This window comes from Orbicella faveolata, unplaced genomic scaffold, assembly GCF_042242905.1.
Source record: "Orbicella faveolata isolate gen_17 unplaced genomic scaffold, um_ofav_v1 contig_2, whole genome shotgun sequence".
Taxonomy (NCBI): Eukaryota; Metazoa; Cnidaria; class Anthozoa; order Scleractinia; family Merulinidae; genus Orbicella; species Orbicella faveolata.
Window position 1 is genome coordinate 20,317,501 of NW_028301547.1, and position 12,559 is coordinate 20,330,059.

A 12,559-nucleotide genomic window follows, 5' to 3' on the forward strand; every position below is an offset into this window, starting at 1 on the left:
TCGATAAGAGTGTAGGCCACGTTACATCACATTCGATTTGTTTTTTACCACAATATCGACGTTAAAGAAATTTTTTTTTTTTTTTCAGAACACGAGCTGAAAAAGTTATGCGTGACACACTGACGCGAGCAGCGTTGTCCGGACTCTTATTGACAACGGTAAATTAGCTAATCAGATTGCGAGATTAGTAGCAATTATGGTAAAAAATAATGTAAACAAAGGGGTCACTGTGAAAATAGTTCGTAAGGCTATTTTACGAGGAAACGGATCTTTCTTTTTCTCTTTCAATCTCGGAAAGCTAAGAGCTTGAAAGCCTGGAGTTCTTGGACAAAGTTTGGTCCGTGTAATGACAGATGTCACAAAATACGTCAGAGATTCTGCATGGCACGTGATCGAACGAGATGTCCTGGGGCGGGCCTTTACGGAATCCAAAGACAAGCAAAGACGTGTTCTCTTCAAGAGTGTTACGGTAAGTGCATTTTGTGAAAAACTATTGGGTTTATTGCGTAGCTATACAAAATGAATTCCTTTTTTCTATCTGAATTCTTGTTAATTTTTACCTCGAACAAGGAAGCGCGCGTGTTTGAGAACGCAAATGCTATTAAAGATTGAGCTCTTTTGAGTCACATCGCTAGTACGGAGGTCGGAGAATGAGGTCGATGGTTGTCTTTTAGTTATGTAGGATCGAAAAACATTAACCTAATCTACCGTCATATAGAAAAAAATAAAGTATAACAACAAGACGGAATTTGAATGCAAATGCGAACTGGATATGTAGCGACAAGCGAACACATGTTTGGTTGCTCGGAAAACCCGCGAAATTTAAATCAATAGAAGCGCAATTTTAGATAATAATTTTGAAACAATCTTTATTCGTCATTTCGTGGGGGGCAGGAAGGAAACGTTCGCCTAATTAACCGAAGGTTTGCAACTTTTTGCTACTTTGTCCATTCGGCACGTGCAAAAGGAAATGCAAATTTAGTACAGTTTAGCCAAATCATTTTGTGCAACGCCAACACTTAGGCAGCGTCTACACTACGCCGGAGAAATTTGACAACGCATCTTTATTTCTACGGTTAGGCCTTTCGTCCAAACTAATCCCTCAGGCAAGCGGAGCTTTTTGAAAAGCGCTCTTCCAACCGTAGAAATTTGAATACGCCAGCTTTGTGTTTTAGTGTGGACGGAAAACAGCAAAATACTGCCGTCCCCGTTACCGCGGTGAACCTTTCACGAGCTCTGAAAACTACAAGTCTTCGATTTAACCCGAACGTCAAAAACCGCAGAGCCGTTTGCTTAAACATTTGCATGTCAGCGGGCTCCCCACGGAGTGTCTTCTTGACTCCCTTGTCGAATGAAGTCTCAACCACATTGTTTATGGTTTAGAAAAGAGGCAAATATAATTGTTAGCATGCGGCTGCAAGTTAGGTCGAATTTGCTAGTTACCAAAGACCAATATGGTCTTTAATTTTAATTTAAGTCGTTTGTCAGCGGCCCGAGGGGGGGGGGGGGTACTCCCTTATACGGGCTATATAGGTAAGTGCGGCCCCAAAGGGTATGATTTTTCAGCCGTTTCGGTCATAAATAGGGTATCGATTTTAGCTGATTTTGGCCATTTTGGTCATAAATAGGGTATGGTTTTTGCAGTTTAGCCTTGATATGGGTATGTTTTTAAGAAGAAGCCACTTTTTCGTCATTATCGAAAAGAAAATCAGCAAAAGCCCCTCACAAATTATGTTTACGGTAATTTAACATCGGTCTGAACTAGGGAACTAATTTTAACGCAGGTCTGAAACAGGGTTTTGATTTTAGGGTCAGGTCATGAATAGGGTTTCGAATTTTTGGTCAGGTCATAAGTAGGGTAGGGAATATCGCAGATTTTGGTGATAAATAGGGTAAGGGTTTTGGGAGGCGGGCCGCACACCCCCACCCAATTTTTCTGGGAGTAACCCCCCCCCCCCTCCCCGTCGGGGTCAGCGGCAAGTTGAAATTTTTAAGTCATAGACATATGTCATTTTTAATTTTTTTTAACTTTTGGCTAGTTTGTTGATGCCTCAGTTAATATGTCGGGCGCTTGATTCATGATTAATTTGTGAATTTTAATTAAAATTTTGTTTTCAGCTGCCGAACTGAAAACAAAGTTTTGCGCCGCCTTATCAGTTAATTACGATTTGGATTATTTGGGAGATTTTTAACAATGATTCCTTTTTTGGGCAAAAGGTTTCCGAATTTTAGAGACGTTCGCGATTAGTTGGTTAACCTGTATCAGCGGGAGATCAAAGCCATTTTCCCTGTAATAACGAGGGGCCCGTAAAATGGGGTCCGACTCATTGTTGTTCATTCACTGTTTTTTGAGATTTTATAATAATCACCAATCATGGCATTTTGATCGCAATAGCATCAATTAATTGCAATATGTGAAAGTGGAAAAACAGATGCCTTTTTATGGGAGCATAAAGTGTTAAGATTATTCGTCGCAAGGCCGGGTTTTTCGAAAGCCGATTAATGCTAACCCAGGATTAAAAGCTAACTGAAGTTTTAATTTTTCTTGCATAAAAATGTTTTTCACTTGTTATGTTTTGTGTGGTTTGAGATTCAAAACTGAAGGATAATCAATATAAAAAGAAAACCTCACTGAAAAGTTACAAAACTGAAATCAAACCTCTCTCGAATTCTGGGTTAGCTTATTCGGACTTCGAACACCCTGGTGTTTGTTCAAACTATCCTCTTAGCCTCCTTTGATGTAAATTGTTTGTGAATATTGAGGTGATATAAGGTGTTAATCCTCTCCTAGGATAGACAATCCTCTTTGTTTCGTAAGAAACAATGTATGTGTGTCGTATCTCCGAAATTTCTTATAAAACTAGTTGCTAGCATTTGTTAGAACAGTCCATGGGCCAGACCACTTTTCGGTGCCAAACCTAAGTGTATATCTGACTGGAAAAAAAGAGTGGCCAGATAAAAACTGTCATCCAAGAGTGCAGAGGTTCATGAAATCCTTCGCCCAAGATCTGATGTTTGGAGTGAGCAGAGGAAAGATTAAGTCATCCAAACAGATCCATCTTCCCTAAGCTGTGAAGACCCTGACAGATAACGTTGAACTAGTACTCACCCAAATGCTTAATCGTTGCGGCCACGGAATCGTCTATTCTCACCTTTAAGAAATCAACACTGCACTGTGTCTTATGAAAATGACATCAACAAGTGAAATCCCATTGCCAGATAACATCCAGCGTCATGTTGGCACTACTTTGGCACGGGTTAATATTGACCGCCTAGTTAGAAGAAACGTTATCGGGTGAAGGAACATCGCATAGAGCAAATGGAATAGCCGTGCAGGCCAGGCATTTCGGACCGCAACTTCCCCCGGAACCAGCAACGCAGATAGTTCAGACCAAAAAGAGGAGTGTCGAGGCACTGGATGCAGAAAATCTTCCCATTTACAATGCAGAAAATGGTTGCGGTCCTCGTTCTAGAAGATTTGTAGAAGTTACCCACCAAAAAGCTGTTGAAAACGCACGAAGAAAAAACCTTTTAAGGGTCTTAGTGCGACTACATGCGGACGCATCCGAACACAAGGTGCAGCAGTGGAGAAAATTCCTTTTGAATCCAAGTAATAAAAAAGGCCTTCACAGAATTTATGGCAAAGGGGTGGAGACGGGATTAATACAGAACAAAGTTGACAGGCAAGGTCACTTTTCGTGCGAAAGTGACTGTTACGAGATTACCTCACAAGCTGCCAATATAGTTGAAGGGCTCAACTCCACACAGGAAGAAGCTGATACCAGGCTTATTTTACATGCAGCTCATCAGCTAAATCAGGCTACAAGGCGGTGGTTGTGGCATCAGAAGATACAGACGTATTCTTGCTTTGCCTGGCGTTTAATTGCTTTATTCGGCATCCATGTATGTCAAGTGTGGAGCGCAGACAAGAACTAGATATGTCAATATCTACAGTGTGGTGGCAGCCGTAGGAGAAGAACTTTGCAAATGCCTAATTGGTATGCATGCTTTCACTGGTTGTGACACAGTGAGTGCCTTCGCTGGAAGGGAAAAGATAACAGCCCTACGACTTGTCAAACAACACACATCTTACCAAGAAATGCTTAAGCACCTGGAGATGGAATAGGTTCTATCAGATATGCTTTTTCGGAACCTTCAAGAATTTACATGTAAGCTCTACTGCTCTCAACCAGGAACTGATAACATTAATGAGCTGAGGTACTGGTTATTCTGCGCCAAGAAGCTGCCAAGGGACACGACCCCCATTGGTTTTGGCTGGCGCGAAGACGGTGATCACTTTGCTATTGACTGGATGAACGGTGACCCAGCCTCTACAGCCGTGCTAGAACTACTGTCTTGCCCGTGTACAAGGTCATGTCAACTTCCTACCTCCAGTTGCCTGGCAAATGGCTTGAAGTGCACGGATGTGTGCAAGCTACTAGACTATGACAACAGATGTGAAGATTCTATCAAGGAGTTTGTCTCAGATAACAGAGAAGAAGACGTACAAGCAGTTTCTTATATCCTGAATAATTATTCATATTTAACATTTGGCAAGTTTAGCCATGGAAACCATCCAGGAACAATTTCTTTAAGTTAAAAATAAGTTGTTGACATAAGCTCTGCAAACGTTTGAGATTTTCAATAACTAAAAGCCAGTGTATGTAAAATGACTGTATTTGCATTTGCTTGTATTTGACCGTAGTAATCACATTTGTACCAGTTCTATTTGTTCAGCCCAACCGAGTCATTTGCAATTGATCACGTGATAAGCCTGGTATAGCCACTCATTTGACATGCTTATCATATACCAAACTAAGCAAGATGAGTCAATGTAGTTTAGAACGAGCGTTCGAAAGTAACTAATGCAATTTACACGAGCACTTTCTTTTTTTTCACATTTTCCGTCTTATTGTTCATATTTATAATTTGACAAGTGTTGCCATGGAAACCATTCAGGGATAATACCTTTAAGTCATATATAAGTTATTGGAATTAGGTCTGAAAACTGCGTTTGAAGTTTGCAATAACCAAAAATCAATGTATGTAACATTTTCAGGTTTGCATTTAACTGTTATTAGGCATCTTTTTGCCAATACCGCTTATTCGGCCAAACCGAGTGACGTCATTTAATCACGTGATAATCCTAGTAAAGCTACTCATTTGGCATGGTTATCATACACCAAAATAACCTGGAGGAATCAATGTTGTTAAAAATAAGTGTTAGAATTTGTCCCTCGTTTTGGTACCAAATGGCTCTTTTCAGGGTCCTGGCCCATGGACTATTCCTTTAGTGAAAAGCTTCTTTTATCAAATTTCTGTGATCTACATTCTTGTTATGTGTTACATTTTGCGGAAAAATTAAAAGCAACTTCGGTATCTCAGTAAATCGATCAATAAATGTTTGTTTCAGCTCCGGTACAAGGTCACTGGGGTCGTTGGACTGCTTGGTCTTCCTGTGGAACGACTTGTGGACCTGGCCTGCGTACCAGATCGAGATTTTGCGACGATCCACCCCCAAAGTATGGCGGGAAAAGGTGCCTTGGAAGCAGTGTTCAGACTGAACACTGCATGAAATGTAACTGTTAGCGGAGAAATAACAAAAACAAGCGTCTTAATTTGAAAAAAGTATTCGGATTGTTTTATTTCATTATAAACCAGTGGGAAATGTTGCTTAGTGTCTAAAGGGAGGCGATTTCCGACCGATAAAAGGTATATTTTTCCTTCGACTGGGACATGGCAAATAAGAGCTTCCGCTTCTGTTCTTGATTTAATCCCGCCATCCCGCCCCACTCAGAATGTTTATCCCAATCCCGCCTGGTTAGAATCGCAACTCTCCACGTAACGTCCGTAAACTGCGATTTTCTATTCTCCATCCCGCTTCCCGTCTTACACAATGAGCAAATCCCGTTTCCGCTGAAGTATTTTCACCCCGCATCCAGCTATGAAAATTCCTCTCAACCCGCATCCCGCCTCCAATTTTACTTCCTTCCCGCATCCTGCCAAACCTATGTTGAACCCTCAAGCATTTATAGACGAAAAATAGGGGGAAATATTCCTTCTTTCGTTAATAAAGACCTTACATAAGCGGACATTGTTTATAACTAACGTCGGTGGATCAAAGCTACAATATTCATGGCCAGATGTGAATTCAAAAGATTTTTATGAGAAAGTATTTTATTAATAAGCCTTATTCGCGACAGCCGCCGTAACGATTTTCAAATTATAATTCAAATTAGCGGCATCTGCTCTGCTAGAGGGCAAATGCTTGAAAAATTGAGACACTTTTCAGAAAATCATCGTAACACTTTAATATCTATACCAAAATTATGTTTGAGTGCTCGATTATACACAGCTATTAAAGCAACTTTTATTAGTTTGTAATGGTTCCCCCTCACCCCCCAGGCATGCTTGTCGCGCGCGTAGATATATCCGGACTTATTTAACTCAGTTGCCATGCCTTTTATTTCATGTAAAGTCCCTACAGCAACTCATATAAAATTGTACCACTGTCTACTATAATGCTGCAAGAATGCAATGCTTACCTTTGACCTGCGATGGACTAGCATCCCGTCCAGGGGAAGTAGAAATACTCCTAGCCGCTTCATGCTACAGAAACCGGGATAAGCTCCGGTAGCTACGAGCCAGTCGGCTCCAAGGCTTCAATTTTTCTTTTTTCTTTTTGCCTTAATTAATGTGAATATATACCTGCTCATGCTGACATGTGGATGAAGTGGACAATGCAAAATCGTTCTTAACATCAATAGCGCATGGTGGATTTATTAGGCCTTGTCCGCACTACGCCGGAGAAATTTGAAAACGCAGCTTTATTTCTACGGTTAGGCCAACCTTTTACACTAATCCGTCACGAAACTCAGCTTTTCGATAACTCTCTTCAGGCTGGAGGATTTTGAAAACGCTGGCTTTGCGTTTTCGTGTGAACGGAAAACATTTTGAAAACGGTGCTTTTCGAAAACGATAAGATCCCAATAATCATGTTTGGGCTGTTTTCACGTGATAGTGAAACCTCAGTTTTCAAATCCTCCGGCGAAGTGTGCACGGAAAACATTTGATGCATTTTCGGAGTGAAACCTCAGTTTTCAAATTCCTCCGGCGTAGTGTGAACGGGTCGTAAAGGGAGCAAAAAAATGGAGCGTGGAAAACACATTTCACTGTTTCTTGTTCATGCAGCTCATCAAGTCTGCGAACATGTTTATAACTAACGCGATAACGAACAAACAAGTCAAATTTGATCTAAAGATACATTCATCTATAAATACAACAAGCGCAGCGGAAACTGTCCTTCTTAACTGAATTTATCTTCAAGATGTTTTGTCTTCTTATAGATCAATTTGCCAATCTCGATCTGGCCAATATCGGCTACAAAGTGTACACCGCATGCATGTCGCTATTTTACACAGGCTCCACTCAGATAACGCTTTTACACCCACGCATCAACCTAACTACGGTATTTTATGTGTTCAAAGACATATTCAAAGTCCAAGTTTTTACACATTTCGAGAAATAGATGAGTGAATAAATTTCACGAATGCAGAGTGAAAGCAAAGCTCCCGCCGTACAATCATTTTAGGCATCAAAGGCTCAGACAATATAAATATGTGGTCGACCATACTTTACGTATTTCAGACTTGACTTGACCATTGAAAAAAAAAAGGGTCAAATCTTTCAAAGATTCTATTTTAAGAAGAAGAAGAAGAAAAGAAAAACAGCTCAATTTTGGTCTCCAAGGAAATTGGAGAAGATTTATGGGAAAAAAAAAAAAAAAAAAAAACGAACCAGAATGAGTATTCTTTGACACATGACCTTTGTACATACAGCCGTAGCTATGCATATTCGTTCTCAATATGACAAGAAACCGCCCTGAGAGAAACTTAGTACACAACCAGTAGGGCCATCATCACTTAAAAGTTTGAATATTCCCAGAAGAGGGTGGTAGTTCCAAAATATGCTACATAGATACGAGCGGCGACAGAAAGTGGTGGTTCGACCGTTTATATTAATGTTAACAATTCGGTCTGAAATACTTAAGGAACGGTCTGATCTGGAGTTTGATAATGGTTTTTCGAAGAAACCATTTTTTTATTTTTACTATTACCAAGACTGAAGATACCATGACCTTTTGCTTGAGATGTGCTGTCAATCTGAGAGAGGGCAGGGAAAATCATATATAAAATTTCGAGGAGTGTTTCAGAGCTTGATTTATAGCTCGCGTGATCATGTAGCTTTATAAGCTTTGTCTTTTGGAATTGAAAACGAGATTATTTTTGTCTACTATAATGAGGGATGTTTTGAAATTATCGTGTCGACGTTAATTAATTGCAACTCAGTCTTCTACCTTACAACCTTTGCAAATGATGTTAATTAATTTACATTTATCAATCATTATTCAGCGTTGATCACGTTGCTGTACTGACACAGTCAGAATGTACTTTTAAAACTGTCATCTCTGCTATGTTTTGCGGGTAAGGACGATCGGATGCAAAGAGACATGTTTCAACAGCTAGTTCATAGGCAAACCAAGAAAAACATAGAAGAGTTTTTATCTGATGCGATAGCGTGTCTTTCCTTTAGCTAACGTGCCTTTTTTTCGACATGCACTCGTTGTAAATTACTGATGTCTATTTGCAATTGCAAGTAACTCAACCCAAACTATTAATAAACTTCCAACAGCTATCATTTGAACGTTCATGTTAATCTGCGACCCGGTTTACCGAATGCGAACGTGTTGTTCACCCTTGCGGACAAGGAGGGCACTAGGATCGGATGTAAAGAGACATATTTCAAAAGCTCGTTTTATTTTTCCGGTACGAAGATAAAATTTTGATGCATTTGTATGTCGCGCCGCGTGTGGATCTAACATTTCATGACTGCAACGGCAAAGAAAATACTGGACATTTTTTTCATATTAAATGCTATTATGTAATTCGCAAAGACACTGGGAAATGCAGTAATAAAGAAACCCACTCCAAGCTCCACGTTCTGTTTGGAGTTGTTCACAAAAAGTTTTCTTTTAAACGTAGGCTAAGGAGAGATGGAAATGGTCTTGAATTGAAATAACAGACGGTTGATCGAGAGCCGATGGAAAACTTGACGTCCGTTCTCGCGCGGTAGTTTTATTTTATCCATTTCGCGATTTAAAAACAGGAAAAGCAATTGTAAACATTTGTCTTAATGATATCACAGTTTACAAAGAAAAATAATATGTAAAGTACTGCTTTAATTTTGGCTCTATTTTCGCAAAGAGAAACAATTTATGAGTCTGGCAAGCAATTAAGCTATAAGACGCCGAAAAACTTATGAGATAGGAAGTTCTTGTGCTATACTGAAAAAACAGTACGTGACCTAGATCAGTGAAAAAAAGAAAAAAAAAGATACTTCCGATTTCCTCCTCTCTAGGTGCTATGCAGAACAGACCTTTAAAGACAAACGTTCTGTGTAAACATTTACTAATTTGACACCATTCAATAGGTCGAACTGCTCTACAACTTTGAGAGTTTGATTTTTTTTAAGCGCTTTTTGCGCTGGGAGTTCGTCAAAGTCGAATGCAATTAATCAATATTTATTGTTGTGGGTGCCACAGTGTCGCATCGGATCACTAGCGTTTCCAATTTCTCTTGTTAAAGTAAAACTCATAACACTAAACTCCTTGGCGTCATTTTTTATCTTTTTTATTTTCAACATTGTATTAGCACTTAACAGCTCGAAGCGCGGCGGTTGTGTATTAAAGAAACAAAGACACGCCGCTAGGGAGGTAGAGTGAGACTCGAACAATGGGAAAATCTTATTTTACGACGAAGATTAGCCCGGGCTCTTGAACCAAGCGGCGCTTAGCATTCTCAAAAATGAAACAAACCTTTGCTGAAGAAGAAAAGCTTTTTGTGCGTCTTCTGAAAAGCATACAAAGCTATGTTTTTCGTTGTCGCGGATTATTGATCAGTCTCAGCAATGGTACAGATGTTTTTTTTATATTCCGTGTGTGTCTTTGTGCGCTGCCTAACAAATAAACTTAATACTTCTCCGCGTCAATAGAATTTCAGTTTATTCAGAAATCGAAACAAAATTGCACTAAATTTGTCTTCGGTTTACTAAGTAACTTTACACAATACGCTCTTTTTTTTTTTCTTTTTTTTTTTTTCATTCTCTCTTATCTTTTTTCGTCTTATTTGCTTTAAAGAGCGAACGATCAGTTAAAATCATTGATTTTTCCATCCATTTTGAAACGTCATCTATATTATCGTTTCGCCCGCTGGTTGCCGCAGAAGCCTTTGCTCATCAATATGAACAACTTCACCGAAGTTTACCTTGACTTTTCGTGTTGCTAGAGGCGCGACATAACCGTCATCGCCCTCGTTAACATCTTCCGCATCCTTAAATTGCCGAAAACTGTTTCGCACGTTTCTGTACGCCACGCAATCACGCCTCGCTTCGTATTTTGGAATGAGTTCGTGGCGCCAATAATTATTCCAGAACTCCTTTCTCGCCGTGTAAAGTTTGTGAGGCGATTCGACTTGCATCGTGTACGGCTTGCGGTTTTTCTTCTGTATTTTCTTTTTTCTCCGCGTAGTGCCGTGACCCTTTCTGTTGCAGTTATTGTCGCGAATCACCTCCGATTTTAAACACGAAGATGCAAACGCCTTAAGCGCGCTACAAGAATTGAACATGCCTTTGCAGTAACGCCTGTGAAGGAACACAAATATGAAGGGATTGATGGCAGAGTTGGAGTACACCAGGATAAAACAGAAGACGATGATGGTATTAAAGTTCTCGTACTCCCTTCCCGCGCCAAAATCATACCATATCCACATGATATGGTTTGGTAGCATGCACAACGAAAAGGCAATCACCACAAGGATAAATATCCTAACAATTCGCATGTTTCGCTGCGCTCTTGCTTGTGTTAGTGGCTTTTTACTGTTGCCATTTTTCTCGCCAATCGCCTTCTGCATCCTCTGTATGTCCCTCCAAAGCTTCTGACTGATTCTGATGTAGTTGGCGGTGATGACAAATAGCGGCAGCACGTATAACGCTATGAAAACAGCCAAGGTGAACACTTTAGGGTGATATGCCTGTGGCCAGCTCTCACTGCATTCCGTCCTTCCATCGGCCTTTTCAACCCGGAGAATTGCGATATACGGACCGACTAAGCTAATACTCGCGATCCACAAGAAAAACACGACTGCAACCGCCCGCTTTGCTTTCAGTTTTGGCTTTAACGGTGGCATAACGGAGCGGTGCCTCTCCCAGCTCATGAAAAGCAGGGTGTACACCGAGACCGCCATCAGGATGGTCTGCAGCGGGTAGACAGTTTTACAAAGCACGTTGCCAAAAGGCCACTGTTTCATTAAAATCTCCACAAAGTCAAATGGAATACTAATCACACAGGTCGCCAAGTCAGTTGCAGCTAAGTTGAGGATGAAGACGTCGGTTATACGGAGACGGCGTCTTTTGAAAACAGCCAAGCAAATCAGAGTATTGCCTATCAATCCTGCAGCAGTGATGATAGGGAAACACATCATTTGGACGATAGCAAGTCGGTCGAATCCTTCTGCGGAAATGCTTTTGTTTGTCGTAGATTGCGCCGTTAAGTTTAAAGTTAAACCCTTCGAAGTGCTTAAAGACGCATTTAGCGCGATAACGTTCGAAACGTTGACGCTTCGAGCAAGAACGCTTGAAGAATTCATCATGTATTTGTTGCGACCCGTCAGAAGAATGTTTTCCTTCTTCTTGTGTCGAGTTAATAAGCGGTTTGCCCGCGCGCGAGTTTTCTGAGTGAATGGCAGCTCCTCGTATTTAAATTGTCATTATCTTTGACGTGAAAATAAATGCCCTCGACCATCTGTCCCCGGATTGAATGGCCTAGAATCCTCACTTAATAACGAAGGCTGAGTGGACAACCGGGAGAATTAGAAAGACAACAGCTAATGTGTTTTGGAAACAGTGTTTATCATATGCATGAAAACAGCGCATCTCCACGAATAGACGAACACCGCAGCTCTTTTTTTGGTAAACATGTAAGGATTGCCAACGCCTCCAAACCCGAATTAATGATAACAGAAGCACCCCAACTTCCAAGAAAAGGAAAAAAAAAACATCCTAATAATTTGGAAATAAGCGGTTTTATTGTCATTGGCGATGAATTTGAGAACGTCATTAAATTTAACTACACAACGCCTCAGAGAAAACAGCCAATTCCAAACGCAAAACCGCAGTTTAAATACAACGGAGGTGGTTTAAATAGAGTCTTATTTATTTAGCCTTTTATACTCAAGCTATATACACGAGACTGTGTTCGGGTTTTTTTAAGGAAAGGTAAAAACTGCAAAGTACACTTCGAAATCTATTCGTCACATCAGTATTTTGGCTTTAGTTTAGTCTTTGGAAAAATTAAGCAATATTCAGTTCTCCACTATGATAGCATCTTTTCTTGACACTTCTTGCTTGAATATATTGTAATAAAATAAAGATACGGTGCAGCTTCTTTTATTCATCCTCGCATTTGTTTGTCATTTCCACAATCATAATTTGGATGTTCTCTGTA

General features: G+C 40.2%; 2 protein-coding genes across 2 annotated transcripts in view; one reads left to right on the forward strand and one right to left on the reverse strand.

Annotated features, from left to right (window-relative positions):
- LOC110046050 (blastula protease 10-like) overlaps positions 1-6,092 on the forward strand; it is a 13,549-nt gene extending 7,457 nt beyond the window's left edge. The window contains exons 7-8 of the mRNA XM_089290186.1: positions 299-469; positions 5,414-6,092. Of these exons, the coding sequence (XP_089146312.1) occupies positions 299-469; positions 5,414-5,589 (347 nt within the window). The 3' untranslated portion in view covers positions 5,590-6,092. The remainder of the gene's footprint in view (positions 1-298; positions 470-5,413) is intronic.
- A 3,581-nt stretch (positions 6,093-9,673) lies between these two features.
- Positions 9,674-11,918, reverse strand: LOC110046058 (galanin receptor type 1-like). Its single transcript, XM_020751727.2, has one exon. The coding sequence runs from the start codon at positions 11,703-11,705 to the stop codon at positions 10,248-10,250; it is 1,458 nt and encodes a 485-aa protein (XP_020607386.1). The 5' UTR covers positions 11,706-11,918; the 3' UTR covers positions 9,674-10,247.
- Between the last annotated feature and the right edge of the window lie 641 nt (positions 11,919-12,559).